The sequence below is a fragment of the Platalea leucorodia genome, assembly GCF_965183815.1.
Source record: "Platalea leucorodia genome assembly, chromosome: 3".
Lineage (NCBI taxonomy): Eukaryota > Metazoa > Chordata > Aves > Pelecaniformes > Threskiornithidae > Platalea > Platalea leucorodia.
The window spans coordinates 75786955-75809070 of record NC_138825.1 but is presented as its reverse complement, the minus strand read 5'-3'; the positions used below and the strand labels follow the sequence as shown (position 1 = coordinate 75809070).

General features: G+C 41.3%; 1 protein-coding gene across 1 annotated transcript in view; it reads right to left on the bottom strand.

Annotated features, from left to right (window-relative positions):
* Window positions 1-22116, bottom strand: part of LAMA4 (laminin subunit alpha 4) — a gene marked incomplete at its 5' end in the record, with an annotated part of 102967 nt that overhangs the window by 39551 nt on the left and 41300 nt on the right. Inside the window, 9 exons of the mRNA XM_082305418.1 lie at window positions 1711-1859; window positions 3903-4019; window positions 5748-5941; window positions 6705-6872; window positions 10139-10250; window positions 13681-13791; window positions 13933-14084; window positions 15417-15512; window positions 17910-18124. Coding sequence (XP_082161544.1) covers window positions 1711-1859; window positions 3903-4019; window positions 5748-5941; window positions 6705-6872; window positions 10139-10250; window positions 13681-13791; window positions 13933-14084; window positions 15417-15512; window positions 17910-18124 — 1314 coding nt within the window. The remainder of the gene's footprint in view (window positions 1-1710; window positions 1860-3902; window positions 4020-5747; window positions 5942-6704; window positions 6873-10138; window positions 10251-13680; window positions 13792-13932; window positions 14085-15416; window positions 15513-17909; window positions 18125-22116) is intronic.

Sequence of the window (22116 nt, the reverse complement as noted above, 5' to 3'; positions counted from 1 at the left end):
TATATGTTGCCCTTATTTAGGGATAACTCCTCGCTGTGAACCTGTGTGTGCCAGTGGTCAGGACAGCTGTATCGCTGGGCTGTTTATACTTTCCAAAAGTAGAGAAAAGGGGGAGGATCAGATGAAGAACTGCCCATGATCATCAAACTTTACAAAAAGTTAGATTTCAAAAATACAGGATAGCTTTGCTGGCATGGTAGAGCTTGATTTGCGTATTAGGCGATAACCGGTCTTCAAGGGAGATTCCAAACAGCAGTTGGTTTAGGGCTCAACCTTCAGCTGTCAGCAACTTTGAATAAATATTATTTTTTTATACTTTTGTGATAAACAGAATTCAGAGTATATGTTAGATATACACTCTAAATATATTTATATATACACGTGTGTGTATTCACTTCAAAGAGTTTGCACACTGAGGGCTTATTAAGTTTCCAGATTCAGTGTTGTTGCAAGAATTTCCTGCTATATTCCCCCAAGACAAAAAAAGAAACTCTACCAAATAAAAGCCTAACAGGCTTATAAAGCAAACCCATAAAAACCAAAATTATTTGAAGACAGGCTAAATTTTTTAAAGGATTAAAGTTTCACTGCAGGACAATCTTCTCAACAAATAAAAGAGTCAGCACATTTCCATCTGGATATTTCGTAATTATTTCTGTTTGCTTTCTATTAAATTCCCAATGTGTTGGACGTGGTAGTTGTTTTTAAATTATTTGGTATGGGATGAAGGCTAGCCATATGGGGTATTTTCTTTCAAGTGATTCTGCTGCTCCCAGTTAGCTGATCTCAGACTGAACATACTGTTTGTTTTTTAGGCTGCCTGCAGTTGTGTGGCATTATAGAACAGAGTTTCAGATGTCAGCTTTATACAATGGTATGAAAGAAAACCATCTGTTATTTTTTTCTCTGTTTTAATCTCCTATCTAGGGCATACTAATATTAAGAAACAACTAGTATTTAGGTAATATACTTGAAGAGTAGTTTTAAAAGTTCATCTTCAAAAGCGTATGTCCATGATGTTACTTAAGGTAGAATTTGGTGAAATATTTTATTTAAGAATTCATTTGCGGCGGTGATTTTTCCATGGGTAGTCCCAATTGCAAATAAAGGCATATTTCAGATCTGTCTAAAAGTTGCTTTTTAGTAAACTGGGGAAAGTTGATGCATTTAGCATCTTCCAGCAAACTAGGGAGACTTACAGTAAGTTTTTGGTGTTGCAGTGGGCCAGTTTCACTGGGACACAACCTATTGAGTATCAGAACTACTCCATCTGTAAACCAGTTCTTGAACAAAAATTATCCCAAGCCCATTTTTTAGCCCATAATGCTAAAAGTTTTTTAATGTGAATGAACTCACTGATATGAGCTGTTTCTGCAAACCCCATTTAATCTGCCTGTATTATTTTACTTTTCAGTAATCTACCTTTTCTATTCTCTTGCTGTGGGAGGAGAACATGCCAAATTAGAAAGGGGAGAATGTCATGCAATTTGTTTATTCTTTGAAAAGATAATAGATTTTGCTTAGCTCAACTTCAGCTGTTCCCTCTGGACCTTGACAAATCCTTCCATACATGACTTAACAGTGATTTGTTTAGTGCCTATTTACAGACAGCATATCTAATGTAACTGTGTTTCTGCTTGTCTCTTAGTTTATTCAGCTGTTCAATCAGTAGCACTTGTATGAACAGAGTCTGCTGAAGTTAAATTTTACCGATCCAGCTCATCAGCAAGTCTTCGTAGGTTGTGTGCATGATTCATAGCCTTTTCTACCAAATCATCATCAAACAGAGACAGATTGGCTAGTTTTTCTTGCAATTCCTTTTTTGCTCCATCTATTTCTGCGTAGAACCCTGACACGTTCTGAACAAAATATGGAAGGAAGAAAAAAGATGAAAATTGTAAAAAATCAAGTCTATATTTTGATTATTATGTTTTATTTTACCTTTTATATTATGATAATGTTGTTGTTTTATGTTATATTTGTTTGATGTTATATTTTTAACAGATAAAAAAGAGGAAAGATCAAAAAGAGTCTGTCCCATGAGTGTCAGTATGGCAGGACAAATGCAGGAAGATAAAAATCAAACAAAATTCCAGGAATCCCTTAAAAAGATATTAGAGAGATATGTGTAAAATACCAAAGAAAGACAGTTGAGAAATGTCTTATTATCCTTTATGTTTGCTCCAGAATGGTGCCAATGACAAGTCTTTCAGAGTGAAGTGCTAGTAGGTGAAGTAATTAAACCAGATCTTTGCAAAAATCCCCTTATTGTGATTCTTCTGAAATTGGGAAGTGGAACCCACAATTTTTTTTTTTTTTTGTACCTCTTCTGTGTGAAGACTGCAGGCCAGATATTAGTTGTTGGGACTTCTAAATGATATCTATACAAGTAAACTAGTACTGGGGTGGGTGGGCTTGTGCATCATCCTGTTACTGCATGGGCCCTGGCACTGTTTTTGCCCTGGCCAGCTGCCATTCTCCCAAACCTGCCTCTTTGGGGAATAGCATGGAGCAGTGCCTGTGCCCCGGGGACAATTTGGCAATTGCTGGAGAGGGACAGAGAGTTCAGCTGTATGGCTGTGAGCTGTGCCACATCGTGGAAAACGGGCCCTGGCCCCTTTCTGTCTCTTGCACAGAGACATTCCTCGTGCTGACACATCCCTCGTGCTAAGACATCTTGGGTTAGTCTAGTTTGTAAATCAGTCCACCTAAATACTACCTATATGTACGTATAGGCAAGGAGAAGTAGTATCCCTTTGCCTTAGCCATACTTCTTCCTTATATGAAATACTCGTGGGCAGGACAAAATGGCCCTACATGCACCTTCTCTCCAATACACAAGCTTGCTGATATGTTTGAGGATTATAAATGTGGCCTCAAAATACACAAAAAAAGGATGAAATGGAGGGAGAGAAAAAGGATGAATGAGTGAAGCGTGAAAATACTTATTGCAGATGAGGATGGAAGATGTATGATGTTGCATACTACTTCCTTCCCTGCAGTGTGAACATCCCCTATGTGTAAACTTACCCACAGGAGTGGGAAACCCGAAATGATAAACTACAGCAATTCGTTTTGCACAAAACACAGGAGGAAAAAAAGTCATACTGCTTGATCACCCAGGGATGGTTATAAAGCAAGCTGTCTTTTTTCTGTTTTCTCAAATTACTTTATCAAAGAAAAATTGACTTTTGATATTTGCTTTTCTGTTAAAAAAATAAGTGGGCACCTATGACCAAAATGGATGTTTGTAGAGAATTTTCATTTGTCTTAAATTATCTCAAAATTTTAAAATAAAACATGAAAAAAGAGCAGCTTTGGTAAATACTTTAGTTAGGAAAATACCAGTTTTATTTTCTTCATTTTTTCACAGAAAGTCCAAAAACCTGAAATTTCTAAAAATTTCCTACAACACCTTGTCTCATTCAAAGCACTGGATACTAGTCTACAGTTCCAGAAGAGGATTTCTATAAGACAATCTGTTTATATATGTTTTACACTCTGACGGTGGCTGGTTTTAACACTGATATCTGGGATCTTTAGCCTTCTCCTATGCTCACTTGCAGGCACGAGAAAAGGAATTTAGCATATAGTGCAGTCTTTTACCAGAGCATCTTTTGGCAGCTGCTTGTAATGAAATGATTGAGAACTCTACAGCAAAATCCTTCGTTCAGCTCTGCCTACGGTAAGGTGTCCTTATAATATAATTATTTTTCCAAGGCAGTAAAATGTAATTACAGAGCTTTTCATCCAGGAAGATTTATACTTTTTTGGGGGAATATTCATCAGTATTTCTTTGAAGCAGTATAAAAAAGGAGAAGTTTTTATTTAATAGTCTAAACACAACTTAAAAGTTCAAATTATCAGGATATATAATTTAAACAAGTCACTGAGGCACCTACCTTTATTACTTCACTTAACTCAGAGTTGACCTTTTGTGGTCCTGCCAAAATAGTTGTGGCACTTAGCAGAATGTCGTTCACTTCATCTATTTGCTCTTTTATTTTCTCATGTTGTTTCTACAAAAAATAAAATAAAATGAAATCACATCCAAAGCCATCTGTGCATTGCTAAAATACAGTATTATAATTTTTGTTAAATTTATTAAAGTTGAGTCAAAAGATGAAGTGATGAACTAAATAGATTTCAGACAAATTTTTTCATAGTGGCCTGGAGACTAGTTTTTTTCTGGGGGTTTTTTAAATCTACAGTACAGAGATCTATTTTCCTTGTCAATAGTAAAGTTAATGTGAACAATCTCTTTTGTACAGCATCTGCCTTCATTGTGAGGAATAATGAAGATCCAACTGGTTAAAAACAGTGAACAATTGCGACTACACACTTCAGGCTTTGCTTCATAAATGTGAGACGAGCTGCAGCTTGGCACTGTAATTATGAAACAATGGAACAACAGAAGAGGCTTTGTACATAAGGATCCCAAGCTGCTTGTAGAAGAATTCATGAGAACGGCATGCCTGATTTCTCTATTGAATTATTAGACATTCCACATCAACACGAACTTCTAGCGCTGCAAATTTCAAGAGCTCAAAACTCAGCCACTAATGCTATGAAACCCAGACGTTGGCCTGAATTTGCAAGATTGTTCTTCAAATCACAAAATTGCTCCCTAAAACCCTCTCCTCCAGAATCCAAACAATTTCAGCCATTGAAATGAAAACACTTCGCTTCAAATGGTCCCAAATTGTTCTCTTTGTTATTTTCTTCCTTGCTGAAAAAATAAATGAAGGGAAAAGTTTTAGGTGGGACATTCTGGTTTTGCACCCCTTAAAGGAAACTAAAGAAAACAGAGAAAGAGTCACGAGAGTGCTGGGAGGAGCAAAACCAGTCTTTTTTGTATGGCTGATTGATTGGGTACTTTTCTGGGATGAGAGACCTGAAAATTCAATTTCCTCAGCAGCCAGATGGGATTTGAACCTAATACCACCACTTACAGGCAAACATGCCCCGCTTCCGTGCTGTAGGGGACAGGTCTCTGAGCTTTTCTCTGGAGTGATTACTTTGTTCAAAATACTGAAACTATTCATTTGAGCAGAGCATAAGGGAAAACTGCTGTAGCCTTACAGCTAGGCTGGTCACCCAGCAAGTAGGAAACCCAGTTTCAAGGTATCTATCTGTTGTGGAGCAGTTGTTAGAGAATGGACTTGTGCTTGAAGATGCAAGGACAATCATCTGCTCTTCCTGAAAAAACTGGGATGCATTTTGTTTAAAGAGGACCAGATAGAAAGTTTGGACGAGACAGTATGAATGCGCTCACAGCCCAGGGCATGAATGCAGTGCAGTCTTTATAAGTAATTGTTTTAATAGAATGTAATTACTTTTGCGAGCATGAAGTGCTTCCACATTATAAATCAGTACATAGTAGGTGAAACAATCCCACCATAATATTTATAGCAGCCATGCTACATGGAATTTTAAGCTTCCTGAGCTTTGTTGTAATACGTCTTCCTAATTTGGGCATTAGTATCCATGTCTTCCTTGGCCTGCTGAGATATGCCATGCCAAAACTTGCCATTTATTGTCACTCCATGAATAAATAACAGTACCTTGCACTTCCACAACTTGTTTCTTAGAACCGGAGATTCAAACTCATCCTGCTGAGTGGTCCAAGATATTCTTTTTTGGTGCAGTGATTCCTGAATCTAAATTGTTTGCAATCTACTATTTTAAGCACCGGCAGAGATGGAGTGTTCACAGACAACAGTTATGATAAATGTACTGCATAGTACCTCACGCCTTTGAAGACTGGCTGTGTTTTTCTTATTTATATCCTCCGTTTGTGTAACATAGTCAAGCGCCTGGTCTAATGCTTCCTCCAGGTCTGACAGCTTCGCATCCTGTTCGCTGAGCTGCTCCAGCACATCAGATACTAGAGTTCTGGTGTCATTGTACCTCTCGTGAAGCTCTTCAACTTGCTGTAGCACTGGGAGAAAAATCAGAGGCCGCTGATTAATCCAAAGCTTGTATTTCTGACAAAACTTACCTACGCAACAATTTCTCTTGCTGTTACAAGGGGGACAGTAAAACACGTTTGTTAAAAGCTCACTTGAGAGGTCATATACCTAGATTTTAATTTTCCCTCCTCTTTTGAAAAGGAAAGATGCCACTCATTTTAGTATCTCATTTTAATCCCATTAATTCCCCCTCTCAAGCAGCTTTTCCCAAAAGAAATTAGGTTTGGCTTTCCATGCTCTTCATTTGTTTTTCATTGTCACAGCTAACCAGGCTATTCTGGAGAAGACAGTCCTTATTGTCCTGGGGCTCTGACTCATGTTCACCGAGCTGTGAGAATTAGGCTGCCACTCTTTCCCATACCAGCAATTTTTCTCTCTCTGCTGGAGTTTACTGTCCCCATGGCAGAACTGGCAGGGGGGAAGGAAGACGTTCACACGAGCAATTCCAGCCCTGGCACGAACCTTCCCAAGCAGCTGTCGCTGAGGTGCTGCAGCGTACAGGCACACACAGATGCAGACAGATTTTTCTGCCCATTCTGCCACGGCGCCAGCAAGCGCCAGTAGAGACTTGGGGCAGGCATTTGGAAGAAGCGGCACCTTCAGCACACCAGTCGGTGCTTGCCAAGTGCCTGCTGGTCCCCCCCAGGGGCGCAGCAGTACATCCAGAGCTGCCTGGCCCATCCCAGCTGCGCATCAACATGTGGGTGAATGGAAACCAGATTTAAAACTCACACTCTTCTGCCGCATTTTCCTCCTCATCTGCAAGTTGCCTCTGATTAGTGAAAGGCTTACGGCGTTTGATCTCCTTCAGCATCTCCTCAGCCACACTCAGCTTCTGGGCAATTTCTTCAGGGCTCAGCTCTTGTTGGATTGCATAGTATTTCATCTTGCTGCTGATTTCTGTGGGAAAAAGGAACAGATGGTCAATCCAGCATGGCTACAGAGAAGTAAATACTGTGGAGTACTTTTACTTTTGTGAATCCAGATCATGCTTATGGCAAAAGAAAGTTTTAATTATCTCTGAAGTCTATAGTAGATAATTATTATGTTTAATCCAGTCTTAAAATTAAACCTGTAAATATATCATATTCTGACATATGTGGGAGTCTCATCAGAAGAGGATGAGATTAAGCAGGCATGGGTTGTGTGTATTATTTGTCTTGGCAGTTCTTATAGAATGGGATCATCATTTTATTCTGAGATCTGTGGCATGTAGCAGGCTGGGGCTCTCGTCCAGGATCGTGGTTTTTAAGTGCTGCTGCAAAATGTTTATTAAATAACAACAATGTCAAGGAGACTGAAGTAACCTTTTTTTCCATCTGAAGAAGTTTGAGGCACCCTAAAGAGGTAACGTATGGCTTCTGGCCTGATATTGCCTAGCTGGTTTGGAGATAGATACTATTTCAAGGTTTTGGTCTCAGTTCAAAAAACACTGTTGGATCCCTACAGCTGAAATTGAGTTTACCCATTCCCAGTGTAGGCATTACACAGTTTACCCACTTCTCACTCCTTGGCCTTGAATGCCACCTCCTCTTTTATGCCCTACAACATGAGTAGCTTTGGCTTGCGTTCATCACTGCTTTTGTGGATAACCAGAGCTGGCAAAGCCAGTACTATGCATCTGTAAGATTTTTATAAAAAATAGATGTGTAATTGTGGCACAACTGATTCTTTGACAGAGCGTCTTTGTATGCAGTTTCTGGCTGGCTCCTCAGCTCATTAGTGAAGCTTTAAAGTCTCATACGGAGCAGTAACTGATCACCACCAGCAGCTCCATGGATTTCTTTTTCCTTCTCATGCTGGCACGTGCATATGCATGTGTGCACACATAGACTTTCCCTTCAGTAGAGAGTGGCTTGCCTTCTACAGGTGGTGATGCCCCTATAGAAGAATAGTTTTGAGCATGGTGGAAATAATTTTCACACACTGGTCTCCAACTGCTTTCTGGGTGAACAAGCACTCTCTTTTTATTCACGGCCATGGGTGTGGCTTCTTCTATGATAGCTGAACCTGATTGTGCTATTTGTGCGCCAAACTAGATACATTTCTGCCTTATGTGGTTCCTTTCCTGCCCCAAACCAATTAATAATAGAAAAGGACTACCCCCAGAGGTCAGCCAGTGATTGTCGGTGACATACAATGAGGCTCATGCTGACACTTTTGCTCTATAATTGTAGAAATAAGATCTGATGGCTGGCCAGTCAAAGGTGATCTAGCATCACAGGTGTAAGAAGGTAGTGCAAATACAACATCCTATGAGCATAGTCTCAGCCTGCCTCTTCTGTGTGATAAGATAACTTAACTATGTTTGTTGAAATAAAGTAATGGTTGAAGCACCCATGGAGTTAAGGATAAGCAAGGGTAACAGTTGATACGTAACCGCTCTTCCTTACACAACTTGCCACAGCGTTTGCAGTAAATGCTCTAAGACAGAACTGCTCAGGTCTGTTAGTAAAGTGTTTCTGTTAGTTGAAAAAGGCCTGTTTAACCTCAGCTGCCAGTCAGCCTTTCTATTCTGGTGCCATATACAGCTTTCTTACACTGTTGGCTTTGCCAAGGACTGGGAAAAATCAGTGTGCTCTATGGCAGGATGGAGGTTGTGATGATGCAGGTGTACAGGGGACAGAGATGCTTCTGAGTATGTTCACTTCAGGTTTTATTGCTTTCTGTAGGTACAGAAGAGGCTGCAATTGGTTTAGTCTCAGTTTTATATATCAGCATGATAATGATATGTCATAGACATGATAATATGATAATCTCTGACTAGGAAACCTTTTTTAAGAGCAATTGTGCTTGGGAAGGTGTTCACTGTTGTCATTTATCCTTTGATATATAGTACAGTAAAAATTCTTGAAGATGCAGGAGGTTTAACAGGCTCTAAATAAAAAAAAATCTTCATCTGGGAAGGTATAAAATACATACATCGACAGTCAGAAGAGAAGTTATGTTTGAAATTTATGCTAGTTCTGGAGATGCTTTTATTGCTCTAGCATGTTGCCCAAAGATGAACTTAAGTTTTGCATGCATTCCCTCACATCATATGGACAGATGAGCAGGACACTGAGACAAAAGGTTACGGTTTGTAAAAAGCTTTTTGTTTGACTCTTTTCCTAATTTTGGGAGATCATCATCATCATAGTTACCTCTCCTACTGTGAATCAGCATCACTATAACCATTTCTGATGGTCTGCACTAGCCACACAGTTTACAATTCTGCCTTTCACTTTTACTAAAGGCCGCGCTTTCTTTGTGGAAAAAAAAGGCAACGAAAATGCAGTTTTCCGATTCTTCTTCTGTATTTCAGAAAAAAAGAACAAGAGGACAACAGCTCGTCTGTAATGCTCTGTAGATGTGTCTGGACCCAAACTCGATTGGAAATTCTGGTCAGATGAAGCAATAAGCAGCTTGAGGAGAAAATCACCATCACCTTCCACGCTGAGCTTGGGGAATCAGTAAGTTCATGAAATTATTTACTATTCAGCATCCTTTTCTTTTTAGAAGCATCTACATGAGGTTGTATGAACCAGCACAATCCTACTCAGCAACAGTTTGCTAAAAGGCAAAAACTAGATTTAAAGTAACAGTCGCCAGTGGGATCACCAGAGTTAGGCCGGTCTAACTGACTGCCATGGGTTCAAAAGGGAAAGCATAATTTAAAAAAAAAATTATCTAGCTATTCATATGGCCTCCATTACTTATCAGCAGCATGGGAAAAGTGCACTTGCACGAATCTGTTGACAAGTAAGACTTGGAGCACTCTCATCTCCCATCCTATGCTTGCATTTGTGGCTCCATCCAGCCCCAATCTGATACTGACTTTTTTTTTACCACAAATATATATAAATACCTTGAGCAGCTATTCAAACAAACAAAGGCTACAAGCTGAATTAGCTTGAAGTATTTCATGTAAACCTATTTATTATTATTTTGCCCTGTCAAAGAGAGAAAAAAGAAAGAGAAGCTCTTGTTCTGGGTGTCAGACCAAGTCAGCCTGTGGTGTCAGCTGTCTTTTAAGAGAGACAACTTTTCAACATGGCATTGCAGGCTGCAAAAGCCTTATGTGTGGGTTGCTTTGCGAGAGTGCCCAGGTGCTATGACATTTTTTTGCTGGAGGTTTCATTAATACATGCTTGACATTGAGCTAAACCAGAAAGAAATCTATTTACCTTGAATGTCATCCCTCATATTACTGAGCTGCTGCACAAGCTGAGTAGCACGGTTGTTGGTCTCCATGGTTTCCTTCTGTACCAGTAGGCCTTTGCTGGATGCTTCATTTCCCTATGAATAAACCATGCGAGTTAGACATTAGATTTCTTTTCAGATCCATATGCATGCGTGAGGATGAGCAGTGTAAACACACATTTCGCTTTCTCTCGATGAGCATGTGAAAGTCCATTTATCATATAAAGTGGTATTTACAGAGGTGTTTGAAGTGAAGGGCTGTCTTGTCGGTATTTTCAGAATTGCAGAGTGAGAGATTAAAATCTGTCCCATATTTATCCATCATTTGCTGCAATCAAATTGCCATAAATTATGTACAGTTGTAAAACTCCCATCTGCTGAGTCTCTTAGGCATGCAGCGGGGCTGGCTCATTTTGCTGGGTATGGCATTCCCTGAGTAAGCATATAGATTGAAGAATAAGGTGTCAAGCTCACAACCATTTTTAGATCAGTGTCTCCCTCAAGCGAGGTCCCCAGCTCTGCAACTTGTTAAAATTAAGAAAAAGCATGAGGATTCAAAATACTCTGAAGACCATAGGCACCCTCCTATACTGTATTACGTTGGAGGCTGTACTCTGCATTGTGTTCCCTTACATGTAAGGGAAACGAAGAGTTCCCATGTCATAGTTATCATCTTTCCTAGAAGGTCATTGACTTTGGGAATCCTTAGATTTAATTTTCACTGGTATTTCCCAGGAAGGATAAAAAAATATGACTGCTGTGCCGTTGACGTTTCCTGGACCCTGTGTGCGCGTGTGTGTACGCGCGCGCACGTGTAAGTCCGCACCACAGGCTTGCCAGTGGAAAGGTGTTTGAATCACAGTCCCTGTTGGGGCTGCATCGGCAAAAATTCCCATTGAAAAATTAGTTTCTGAGTTTGGGGTGCCCTGACACCTCATAAGCCAGAAGATACTTGGCTGTTGGTGTGCTCACTTCGTACTTGCTCAGTCCTGCAAGGGCGCCGGAGGGCCCTGCTGCCGTCCTTCTGTCCGCCTCAGCAGCGGCCCCGACCCACAGACAGGGTTTTTGCTCGGGGTCTGCAGAGGCACCAGGTGGCGCTTGAAGGCAGGGCCAGCACTGCACAAAACAACTGCAAGGGTTTATAGAAAGGTTTTAATTTTATTTCCGTTTACTTGGTTTTTTTTAGTCTGTGAAGGGCAAGCACTATGTTTTTTATTCATATTCCTTTATTGCTATCAGGGTTTCTTGTGGATGCTCTGTTGCTCAGCATCGCCACTTCATGCTTATGTCAAGCAACTTGTTGCTGTTTTTACACACCTTTACATAGTACTCTTTCCTCGACAGATTTTTCTTTAACTATTGAACATCTGGGGAATTGCTGAGACAGGTGTGCTGATTGCCATGAGATTGATGGGAAACACAGCAGCATGAGTGAGGGGTGCTCTTAGGGACCCTCAAATTCCCGCTGATGCACCAAGGCTCATCCTGAAATTTGCGAAGAGCCCAGGAAGGAAAGGCGCTCGGCTCTCCTGAGTGTCTGCCAAACATTCAGGATCGAGCTACGTGCTGTTTTACTCTAATCTCATCCCAAGCAGACTCAGGGGGTTACAGGTCACATTTACTCTTCCCATTTAGCAGGAGGATTTGCTTACAGTTGGTGCATTCATCCTGCCTTTGGGGTTTAGCTCAGAATCCGCAGCAACCCCTCAGACACAAGGACATGCACATGAAATGCTCTGAGCAGAAGATGCAGCACATCTCTGCAAAACCCACTCAAGGCCTTTGCACCTGTTTTCCATAAAAGTACCTTGAAAGAGCAAAAAGTTCAATATATTCGGAGTTATTACTGTGGTCTTCCTTCCACTGTGAGAGTCTGGGGCCATTATTTCCCTGCCTTTACAAGCAATCACAAGTATTCGTGTGGAACAAGCATTAGAAATAACCAGGGAGAAAAGACCAGAGGAAACACTGAATTTATTTGTTCAGGGACAGTCAAATTGAGGATTGAGCTAAGAAATCCCCACATAGTACTGAAGATGACAAAAACATGATTATCCAAATTCACTAAATGTTCCTAGAAAACCTAATGACTTAATCATCATGCCTACAAACTGCATAAAGGGACCCTGAGGCATGTGAGCACTGCCAGATTTTCACAGGTACAGGTGTGGGAGTGTGTGAGCTGGTTTAATCAAACCTCTCTTTTGAACACAGGCATAGTCTGTGTAATTCTGCAGCGCCCTTTCTGCTAAGTAAGTGCTGATTAAAAAGACCCAAACCCAATTTTTCTCTTCCACCTCTCTATATAGTCCTTTCTCCTCTTCCTTTGTGTTTTTTCTCCTACTTGCTCCCATGTTTGAGTTTTAGTCTAAGGTGTAGTTTTAATTTGTCTTCTGAAGGAATTGGTAAGTGAGTATAAGGTCTGGCATTTTGCAATAAGCATGAAATATACTCTAGTCATGTTATGGCTGTGATTATCTCTGGGAATAACAGATAGTGGTGTATCTCACTAATAGATATATATATATCTTAGCAACAGAAAGATGTTTAATAATCTCTTTAAAATAGAGGAAAAGCAATTTTGAACCCTATTTCTTCTCTTAACATATTTCATATCAGTATCCTTCTAGGGTTCAATGAAAGTGTTATGTGAGCTGAGAGCAGATAACCTTAATTTTATCACCTGGCAGCTGAATGTGGATGCAACATTTATGATTACAATTGTGTTAAAATGTATCTTGAGTGCTGATCAGGGTCCCATCTCAGCAGGTACGTGAAAACCCTTTTAAACTGGCAGTTTTGTAACATATTTTGAAGTGTTCTAATCAGGGCTAATTTAATTTTAGGAGATCATGCCTGTAAAATAGATATAATACAAATACTCCCAAAGTCAATCTGAATTAGTTTAGTGTTGGTTACTTTGCTTAACTAGAAATCAAAATGTGAAATAGAAAGGCAGTATGTCTGTCTCAGATCAAACACGTGTAGGGGAGTGGGTGGGAACTCAGATCCTGAGGGGAGGCTTTTTGTGATCTGTGACAAACGTCCAACCACATTCAACAGACTTTGTCCCTACATCCTTCCTTTTCTGGGAAGAAGACTTGATAGGTCATTTATGCTTTTAATTCAGAGCTAAAGTAAAGTAGAAAGTCTAGAAATAGAAAATAGAAATAGAAAGTTCTCCCAACTATCTTTCAGGGCACTCCCGCTCTTGTTTGGTGAACGTAGAGGTTCAGACTAGATGTTAGGAAACGTTTCTTTATCGAGAGGGTGGTCAGACACCGGATCAGGCTTCCTAGAGAGGTGGTCAATGCCCCAAGCCTGTCAGTGTTTAAGAGGCATTTGGACAATGCCCTTAATAACATGCTTTAACTTTTGGTCAGTCCTGAAGTGGTCAGGCAGTTGGACTAGATGATTGTTGTAGGTCCCTTCCAACTGGAACTATTCTATACTAACCTCTTATGCCAGCATGTGAATATGACAAACCGCAAACCCTCAGAGCTCTGGCAGGGGGCTGTAAACAAACCTGTTCATCAAGTGTTGCTGCCTCTCTCAGGAGATCATTCATTGCATCTGCAGCATCATCGACCTGGATGGTCCAAAGCACAGCATGGTTCTTTTTTTTGGACATTGCCTCCTGTGTGTGGGGGAAAAAAGTCAATGCATCTGAAAGCAAATTATTTCTCCAGTGAGGGCAGGGATTAAAATCTACAGGAACAGAATGGAAATTCATAGATTAGAATTACATTAAACAATAAAATGTCATCAATGTTTGTACCTGGAGATGGGTGGCAGTGAGGTTCAGGTCATTCAAGTGCTTTTGAGCTGCAACACCTGTAGAAATGCTCAGTAAAGTCGATTTGCTTTCATCAATAGCCAGAACTGCTAATCGGATGTCATCTGTCAAATCCCAAATACATTTATCGCAGCCTAATAAGAAAATAAGAGAGTGTCATTTTTCTTTAGTGTTTGTGTCAGTGAACAGCAAATATCTTAAATTCACTTTATAGTGCTCTTGCCCCAGGGCATTCCCTCTCTTCGTCATTGATGGATCCTGATGGATACCCATTTTTCTTTCACTTTCATCTGCCCTCTTCCAAGGTCCCAAAGTACAGTCATGATGCTTCCAGCTGAGCAGCACCAGATGGGACTCCTCCTGCAGGCTGCTGCAGCAGCACCGTAATCAGTAGGGAGAGAGAGAGGAGGCATTTCCTGGCTATTCCCTAGAGGCTCTGCATGGTTTTTTTGGCCTAAAGAACAACAGATGGAGGTCAAAAACACAACTTCATTCTGTCAGAACCCAAAACTCTGTATTTAAAATTCGGTGGTATGAGAAGTAAGGAAGTCCAACAGATGGGCTCTTAGCTGTCTCTCTGATTAGGAAGGCAACTTCTAAAAATACAGTTATAACATGTCTGGAATACGCTTGTGCAGAACTATATCCTTGTCCCTGCTGAATGCTTGCAATACCACCTTGTTTTTAGTGACATTGGTGCCACCACTAAATGCAAGAGACTTAGGTTAATATGAAACGCAGATTCCTTCAGAAACTTTTGCTCGGTACTGTATAGTCTGTATTCTTGATGGCAGCAGCTCCCAAATATTTTCCTTCTGGTTGCACTTCCAGGCACACAACCCCTCTTCTTGGGAGTCAGTTTAGGAACCCATATGTGCTACATGGTCTGCATTATACCACAGACATAATTATACCAACATTTAAAAAAATATCAGTGGTTACCAGTAGTTACAACATAGTACTTCTGGAAACTCCCCAGGCTTCCTATGGTTAGAATAAGGGAGGTGATAATGGAAAAGCAACTGCCTAATGGATGTATGTCAAATTGTCAACAGCAACAATTTATATTAGGTATACAACTAGAAAACCAGAAATTATATGCAAGATGGCACAGATAAAGTTGTGATGGCAGTCTTTAGGGCCAGAATATTATTTTGCAGGCAACTGTATCTCAAAGTCTAGAGAAGTGGCTTTGGTGATACTTCCCTACTGCTCCACAGTTTGTACCTAAACATTCAGGCTGAATCACAGAGTTGGACATATGCATGTACTCAGTCAAGCAAGTGAGAACATGTTTAAACACTCAGTCAGCGGGGCATCGTGCATATTCACATGCTTAAGTGCCCTGTGGGACCAAGGTCGAAGTGCTGAACCCACTGGAGAACCGCGCTCTTAAGTTAGTATTTGTAAGCATCTAAATATGAGATCGATATTAATTTTTCGTGTTCTCATGATAATCTTCTTACTGATGGTTGGGCAGTCTGTGCCGGTAGAAACTTCAGGACTGTCAGCAAGGCATTCTCCAGTCTGGCTGTCACACATTCTCCCTCCACAGTTACATTCTGCGGGAAAAAGAAAGGATTTTTGAAAGAAGAATCTTCAAAATGCACAACCCACCTTTCCCCTCCCACGACTAGTGAAATGATTGTACGTTGGATTGTGCATGGATAGTCAAACCAAAATCAAGGGCTTCTTGGACTGATTTTTCCTTCAGTATGTAGAAAACAGTGTTCTTTGCACTGCGGTCAAGTTGGACCAGAGAAAACAGAATTAGAAAGCCTGTGCTGAAGCGACTTGTTCAAAGCTTCCCAGCTGGTCACAAGCAGAGGCAGCGAGGCCAGAGTTGCCCATCTGGGCCATTGTACATCACCGTCTAGAGAGGGTGACATTTAAGAGATGGGCTAAGGAAAGCAGTACAACTAAAGTTAATTATTGGCTACAAATCTCTCCACAGACCTGTGGAATTTATCAATGCTGTGTCAGGCTGCCATTAAATAAGTTTTCCAGCTATCAGGGACTGATAGTAGACTCCAGTTCCATCATCAGCTTGAGCTTATCAAAAAGTAAATATCTCCTACCACTTATAACGAAGAATAAATGAGGTTTTACATTTTTTAAACTTGAGTAAGCTACATATTTACTGCCAGCACAAGTGGCTTTTTAAAAAGTATAATTTTTAATCTAAAGTGTCTCTTTCAAGGTTTAATTGGCCTTTTAAAATATATTATTTTAAAGATTAAAATATTCTTGGAAGACTTTGATAGAATAACAAAAACTCAAGCAGAACATAAGAACAGCAGTGACTTATCTGGAATCCATTTTTGCTCTTGTGATTCATGATTTCAGCACTCTCATATAACAAAATTGTTTACTGCCATTTTATTGCAGCCCATTCATTTTTCTCTATGAATTACCCTTGTATTTACATTCCACATTGCACATTTGAGGAATTATCAGGGAAAATGTGTAATACAGCTTCAAAGTCAACATGATGCACTAACATTGGAATAATTCTGTGTAACTGAACCAGTGTTATTGGAACTAGGTTTTGTACCATTGTGAAAACAGAATTTGGTTATGAATTTTGTGGGGCAATCGATACTTTGACCTCTCCACAATCTGTATGAACTGGGTGTCTTGTATACACAATTTTTTAATTTGTTATTTCTTTTGTTAAGAAGTGAAAGAAAAGTCTCAGTTGAAAGCAGAGATTTCTCTTTACCTATGTCACTGGATCTAGGCTATCCCCAAAACAGGTGGCAAGATTTCAGTTACAAGATTAAAATTTGGACGAGATTGGTGCTCAAGAAAAGCAAATGGTATCTTCTTATTTAAATGGATAACTCTTAATTTGCTATACAAATGCTTATAGTAATTTAATTTCAAAAGCAGTCCTGACAATTTTTCATCTGCTTGTTTAGGAGGTACTACATTTTTAGTAGGGAATTAAGACTTTCAATGCTGCTGTGGTTTACTGGTGGAGAAAGCTTCTGAATTTACCTTTGTTTCTGAGGGGCATTTGTGGAAGGCTTTGAAGTATGGTAGATGTGGTGCTCGAGGACATGGTTTAGTGGTGGACTTGGCAGTGCTAGGTTAACGGTTGGACTCGATGATCTTAAGGGTCTTTTCCAACCTTAACGATTCTATGATTCTACGGTTCTATGACCCCGAAGGTCCTTGCTCTGAGCACCTGTGTTTTGCCTTTAGCTGTGGCTATTCCTTGGTGCTTTGAAAGAGGATGTACTCTCTCCTCCCAGAGCCAAAGCAAGGACAAAGGCCATGAGCCCAAAGTCCTGTTTGGATCTAACTCCACGTAAATGAAGAGAATGATTATATTAGAGGACATAAACCTCTGTGACCCCTCTGTGTAGGTATGTTTGCGTAAGATCCTCTGGGTAGCACTTTACCAGACCCTGGAAGTACAGTCATCTCTGGTGTGGAAATACAGTAACCAGCAAGATTACACAGACAATGCAGAATACATTATCAGTGCGAAAACCAGCAGAAAATGAGCAGGATTGGGTCAGGACAGGAAGGACAATGCTGTTCCCATAAAAAATGCTTTCAAGTCTTTAAGTGCCATCGGTCTAACTGGTCATACTGGGCAGTGTGTGGTGTGAACAAACACAAAGGTGAAGTCTCTGCCCAAGGAAAGCTTAGAGACCCTTATTTAAAACAACATACAGGACACAACAGTGCCTACATTCATCCTGCCTAGGCATTTGAGATGTTGGGGTCTGGGGTTTGAGGCTTCTTCATGGGCAATGGAAAGAAGGCTAGTGCCTGGGATGATTTAGCCAAACAGGCATCCAAATTATCGCACCAGGTAGATGGCCAGGAGCAACCCTGGCCTCCCAGGGCCACAGGTGTCTGATGACTGATTCAGGCATCTCTGGGAGGTCATCAATAGACCACGCTGTGCTGCGTTTTGCTCTGCTCTACTGAACTATAGACAATACCTGTACAGTTTTTAGCAAATCTGGCATCCCCATAGTAACCCGGAGCGCATCGTTCGCACTTGAACCCGGTGGTGTTGCGCAGGCAGTTGCGGCACTGGCCGGTCACTTCATCACAGTCTTCAAAAATCAGGTTTGGGTCTGAGTTGCCACTGCAGTCACATTTTTTACAAGTGCTTCCAATTAGCAAAGGGTTCCCGTAGTAACCGGGGGCACACCTGAAAAGAAGAGCAAGCCCAGCAATGATGAACAATGACATTCCCACGTGCGGTACCATTTTTTCTCTGATCTTATTTATGTCACCATGAATTGATGATGGTCTGCAGCTACTAAAGGAGAAAAGGCAAATTGGGAGCTGTATTCCTGCAGAGGCTGTTTTGTGCTCTAATCTCAATCTGTACAGTTACATATTTTTCCCTTCTTGAACACTCCTGGTATCTCAATCACACCAGTCTGCATTATTTTTTTTGTGTGTGTCTTTAGCAGTAAAATTATTTGTTCCCCATTGTTTTAAAATCTATGACAGAATGACCTTGGCAGAGAGGCAGCTCTAGTGTTTATTTTGGTCTCTTTCAGCTTTGGACCTCACCACCTATATTGTGTTATATAGGAAACTGGGGTAAGAGACTGCATTTCATGATGCTGAAACTCAGAGGAAGTTCAGACCTTATTTTCATTATAATGCATACAACAAAGTACTGAGCAGAAAAGGTTTATATGAAAACTTCTGTGGTGAGGCATTGGGATGGTTTCTCATTTTTGCAAAGCAAAACAGGCACTGAACCAGCCTCCATTTTCCAGATTTGTTTGATGTTAGCCTGCTGGCTGAGGGCAGAAGGCTGGGAGCAGTCACCAGCCCAGGAGGGGAGGATTCCTCTGTTGGTTTGCAGAGGGTGAGAGGGAGGTGGGTAACAAGCACGCCAGGGGAGGCCTGAAATGGGTCCAAATTGCTTTTCATGTCTTGTCACATTTGGGAACTGTGGAAAACTTGCTGCATCTTAAAATGGAAGAGATGTTGAAACTGTAGTGGTTTTTGAAAGTCTAGACAAACCAGTGATACTTAACATTCCTGTGTGACCAGTGGCCCTAAGCTAAGACAAGAGATAATAGATTTGGTGTCATCATTTGGAAAGAAAGGAGTTTCTGCTGATAGCAGGGGGTGTGCTTAATCCTATGAGCTAGAGGAACCTTCGCAAAACAACCAGTGAGGCGAACAGAGCCAGCCCTGGAGTAGGCACGGAGCAGCTCGCAGCAGCAAATCCTCGAACAAGGGCATTGCTGGAGGACCTGGTGGCTGGGGCAGCGCAGAGCAGCTGCTTATGGACTGGAGGGGCCAGCTGGCAGGACAGGGGGGCAGCCCATGCCGTCCATGGTGTCACTGCAGGGTGGCAGGGGGGTCCATGACCCAGCAGCCTGGGGCACAGAGGTCAGGGACTCGTACCCCCAAACTGGGAATGAAGAATTACTGCAGGGAGGGGGATACCTAGCTGGTGTAGCAAGTGCTTACTTGGAGGGTTGAATAGTTGTTGCAGTGATTTAGGTAAGGAGTAGTTATTGTACTTCATCCTGTTTTATCGCCCTATTGTCCTTGTCTTTTCTCCCATCCATAAAGTCCTCTTTTAAGATGCTGTTTGTTCTGCTGTTTGTGGGCGGGGAGGGTGAGCTCTCAGGCAGTTTAGTTTCATTTTCCCAGATTTCTGGCTGGGGACCTGAGCTGAGGTCTGTTGTCTCCTAAAATCTGAACATAGTCAAATCCAAGTTCTGCTATGTCTGAATGATGAAAATGTGGGAGATCTGATAAAGAGCTTCCAGTTTTGATCTGTTCCTACATTTGCTGATTCTTTTTTTTTAATAAAGAAAGTAATTTCCTCAGTGCTGCTTTGTTCATGTTCCAGTCCTGAACCCCCACAGTAAAAACACATAAAATTTTAAGCATCTTAATATAAACTACTTGGCTCTATCAAATACTGCTTTTGCCAATGGCAAAGACTCCATTTGTCTCTTTGCAGCACTGCCAGAATCTTTGGTGCAGACCTTATCACTTGAGTGACCCAGATGTAAAGAATAAAAGTGTGACCTGGAGTTCTGTGCACCCCTTGCAGAACTGTGAATGCGACACGGAGCATAATGAGTGTGATTTAGCTGACTTTGGTGGGTTCACTGCCTGTTCTCATGGGAGTTAGATCAGGCAGTGATGGGTAATGCTACTATTTAGTCATGCCAAAAGTCTTGCTATAATTTTCTAATATTTCAGCCAATCTGAGATTGTAGTATTTTCCCAAATTTCAAAACTTCAGTATGTTTATGAAGTTTGAACAAGAAAAAAAACCCCTCTGGGTTTTAAAAAAAAAAAATCATTTCCTGTATTCTGAACTCTCAAAATCTTGCAGAGTTTCTCTTTGATTTTCTGTAGTTAGGTATTTTCCAAATGGTCATCTGTCGAATGTGGCCACCAAGCCACAGAAGCCACTGAGCAGTGCTGGGGCCAGACCAGTGTTTTGCTTTCTGCCATCCAGCTGTGGCCTTCAGCCAGCATTTACGGAAAACTCTGTACTATTCCCATCAGGCCCACAACGTCTGCCCTCTCATCAGGGCAAGGTGATTTTTTTTTTTTTTTCTTTTCTGAAATATACCATTCAGTTCACTTGCCAGAAACATAGTGGGCAGTCCCTCACATCCTCACAGATATATTTTGTAAGCGCTGCTTTTTATGACCATCTGAATCATTGGTAGCACGTGAGAAGAGCAGAGGCCGCTGGATGGAAACATATTGCTCCATCTCTGCACTTTACGGTCTGAAAAAGTAGAGGCCTGCGGGACATGTCTTTTCCTCCGTTGTATCAATAAATGGCTCTTTGTTGCTAGCAAAGAATATTTCCTCTCCCATAATAAAGCTGCTAAGTTATCCTTGTTTCATTTTACAGCCATGTTTGCTTCCTGTAATTATTGGTGAGTAGGAAATTAACTTCCCCTTCCCTGGCAATGCCAAAAGAAGCTTTTTTCTCTGTTCACTTTGGACACGAAAGTATCATTTCTTCAGTTATCTTTTTTAACATTTGGGCATTAACAAAACCTGGATTTCATTCCCTACCACCTTAATGCCTTATTGCTGGAGTCCAGGAGAAAAATGATTAATTCCTAAATTTCAAGTTGAGAAGCTGGTTTTCCCAGTTCCTAGCAAAGGATTTCGCAACACCATTTGCTGGCAAACATAAACTGGATAGGTTTGTGCCCAGCCCCTGGAGCAGCACAAGAAAACCTCCTACACGAATGCCAGAGGAAACGGAGCAGATGGCCTCCCGGTGTGCTGCTCTGGAGATCCCACGCACTGCCCGTGGAGGGGTGTCCTACAGCTCGCTGCCCCGCGGCGCCCATCACTGACTGCTGCGGTGAGCCGGAAGGGAGAGCGGTGAGCAGGATGTAACCTTCCTCTCCCTGGAGATGTGAGCTGCTATTTGGGCTGCAGGGAGGGCAGGGGCACTGCCCCTTCTCGCTTAGGATCCCCCAGTCCTCCTGCCAGCATGTTGACGGTGCGATGGCTGCCAGTGGGAGCAGGGGGTGGTGGCAGTGCCCGGCAGCAGCGTATGAGAGGCAGGGACTTGCTCTTTAGCAAGTGGAGAGGAACTAGCAATGCATTTCTCATTAGTCTTCGAAACATTGTTCGTCATTTCTGACAGAAATGGGAATAGGACCAGGAGCCTACAAGAAGGAAAGTCCTATTTGCCACTGCTTGCCACTTACCCTGGACTTGCCACTCAAGGACTTAACACGATGACTGGGACAAGCTGATTTCTTTCTGTAGCTTTTTCTAACCCATCTATGCAGCTTTGCCTTCCCTGAGACAGATGCACTGTGTCAGGCTGGGTAATGGCTATTAGAAAACAAAGCTGATGCTATTTTCTGCTGTTACTATGCATCTGCTACTCATTTCATAGGATTTGATTTGCTTGTAGTCGAGGTTGACATTTTAATAACCATTAAGAAACCTCACTGACCTTTTAATTGTCTGCATTATCCTTTGTGTATATATCTGACATTTTGGAAGAACAAAAGAATGCAGCCATAGGCCTGGAAACAAGGGCGTTTTTTTTTATTTTTGTGCCATCTGTCTAAAGGGCTTTCACTATTGCTGTCACCATGTTAGTGATGTGGAGGTAATATGCTGATGTTTTTGTATCATCTGTAAGGGCAAAAGCCTTCACTCTTTTTT